General features: G+C 52.9%; 1 protein-coding gene across 2 annotated transcripts in view; it reads left to right on the top strand.

Moving 5' to 3' along the window:
• The first annotated feature begins 145 nt into the window (after positions 1-145).
• The window catches only part of SLC6A13 (solute carrier family 6 (neurotransmitter transporter), member 13), a 31,778-nt gene continuing 30,123 nt past the window's right edge, over positions 146-1,800 (top strand). For both annotated transcript variants that reach the window (XM_009995195.1, XM_009995194.1), the window contains exon 1: positions 146-353. In XM_009995195.1, the coding sequence (XP_009993497.1) occupies positions 146-353 (208 nt within the window). The remainder of the gene's footprint in view (positions 354-1,800) is intronic.

Below are 1,800 nucleotides of genomic sequence, written 5' to 3'. Positions count from 1 at the left end.
AGCAGGAATAGGTGTCAGGAGCAAGAGAGGAACAATTCAGCTTGTGTGTGTGTGTGTACATCCTCTTGCCTCCTGTAGCCTAAATTTCTGCCTTGTTGCATGACTTGTGCTGAATGTAATGGAGGAAACTCTTTCTGAAGGTGGGATGGATTACAGAGTCCCTGGCGCTGTCAGCAATGGTGAAACGGTGCCTGCACACTCCAGCATGGAAAAGGAGAAGGAGGAGGAGGACAAGACCCTGGAGCGAGGGCAGTGGAACAACAAGCTGGAGTATGTCCTGTCTGTGGCTGGGGAGATCATTGGCCTGGGAAATGTCTGGCGCTTCCCCTACCTTTGCTACAAGAATGGTGGAGGTAAGTGCAGCCCTGGCTCCAGTTAATCCTGGGGATGCTTGGTCACTAGTGTCCCTCCATGATCCATCTTGTCTCTGCAACCTCCGTGTCTGGCCATGGTCTCCTCTAGCAGCAGCTTCTAAGCAATTTCCAAGCAATGAATCTGAAGAGAGGATGCCAACCTGCCAGCATAATGCCATCATCTGAACCATGAGCTGGGGTTGTTTTGACCCAGTGGGATGTAGGTGGTGGAGTAGCAACATCTCAGGGTTTCTGGTGGCTGTAGCCACGTTTCCCTGAGGTATGCAGAGCCCTGCTCCACCATTCCCTGAGGTGTGCAGAGCCCTGCTCCTGCTGGTGAGGTGGGTCACCATCTGCAGGGGGAGGCAGAGGGATCAGGGTAGGGGCTCGGCTCCCTGTGCAGTGTGACTCCTGCCAGGCACCTCTTCCTTGATGAGCACCAGGCACCCCGTACAAATAAGGTGGTGGATCCCAGCGACACAGCAGAGACCGATGCAGGATACCAAAGTCTTAGGAGGTGCTGTGAGGAACAGCATAATTCCTTGAAGACTCAGGGGGCCTCAAGGGGCTGATCTGGTGTCTGACCAAGGATGTCCACCATGTATTGGCACCAGAAGGCAGGGACAGGGCAGAGTGGTGTGGCTTTCCTTGCCTTGATGCAGAAGCACAGCACTCATACTGTGCCCTGGAGTGTCCCCCTGGCATCCACTGGAGCTTTGAGCATGTGGAAGAGGGGTCACCTGCCCCTGAGCTGCATGTCAGGGCTGTTAGGGGTGCAAATGGATGTGTCTGATGGAGAGGGAGAGGCTATTGCTGTTACTGATGAGGTGCTGGCACATGGGTGCTGCTCTGGCTGTGCTTGGCAGAGACCAGTGCCTGATTGCCCCATGGACAGGCTGCCCCATGGATTGGCAGCAGAGCTGGGCTTGCTTTTGCAGGTGGAGGTTTGCTGTGGGCTTTTACAGGTGTTTGTGCTTGCTTTGAGTTTGTGGCTGCCTTTAAGGGGAGAAAACTGTTTTTTAAAAAAAGAAACTCGGAAACTTTTCTCAAGTTTGGCTCAGTGGCACGTTGAGAGAAGGAGCTGCTCTCACTGTCTGGTGATTAATTGCTAATTGGGCTCTCCGGAAAGACAGGGAAGAGGGGAAATGGCACTTGGCTGGGAGCTGGCAGGGAGTGAGTACTGGGGACCTGGGGCTGAAATCCCCTGGCTTGAGCTTGGGGTAGTCTCATGGGCCTCACTAAACTGCTTTCATCCCAGTGGCATAAAAGAGGATTAACTGCTGTTTAGCTACTTTCATGCCATGCTTTGCTCAGCACTTGTTTCTTTTCACCAGGTGGTCCAGCATTTTCTTTCCCTGTTGAAAAAGGAGGATTTTTGGTGTTTTGTTTTTCCACAGGGAACATTTCTAGGCTGCTTGCTGAGAGCAGTGTCTGTTCCTGCTGCTGA

Source organism: Chaetura pelagica, unplaced genomic scaffold (genome assembly GCF_000747805.2).
Source record: "Chaetura pelagica isolate M959 unplaced genomic scaffold, ChaPel_1.0 scaffold343, whole genome shotgun sequence".
NCBI classification, from domain to species: Eukaryota; Metazoa; Chordata; class Aves; order Apodiformes; family Apodidae; genus Chaetura; species Chaetura pelagica.
Note: the sequence above shows the minus strand (reverse complement) of the source record. Positions and strands in the feature narration are given on the sequence as shown.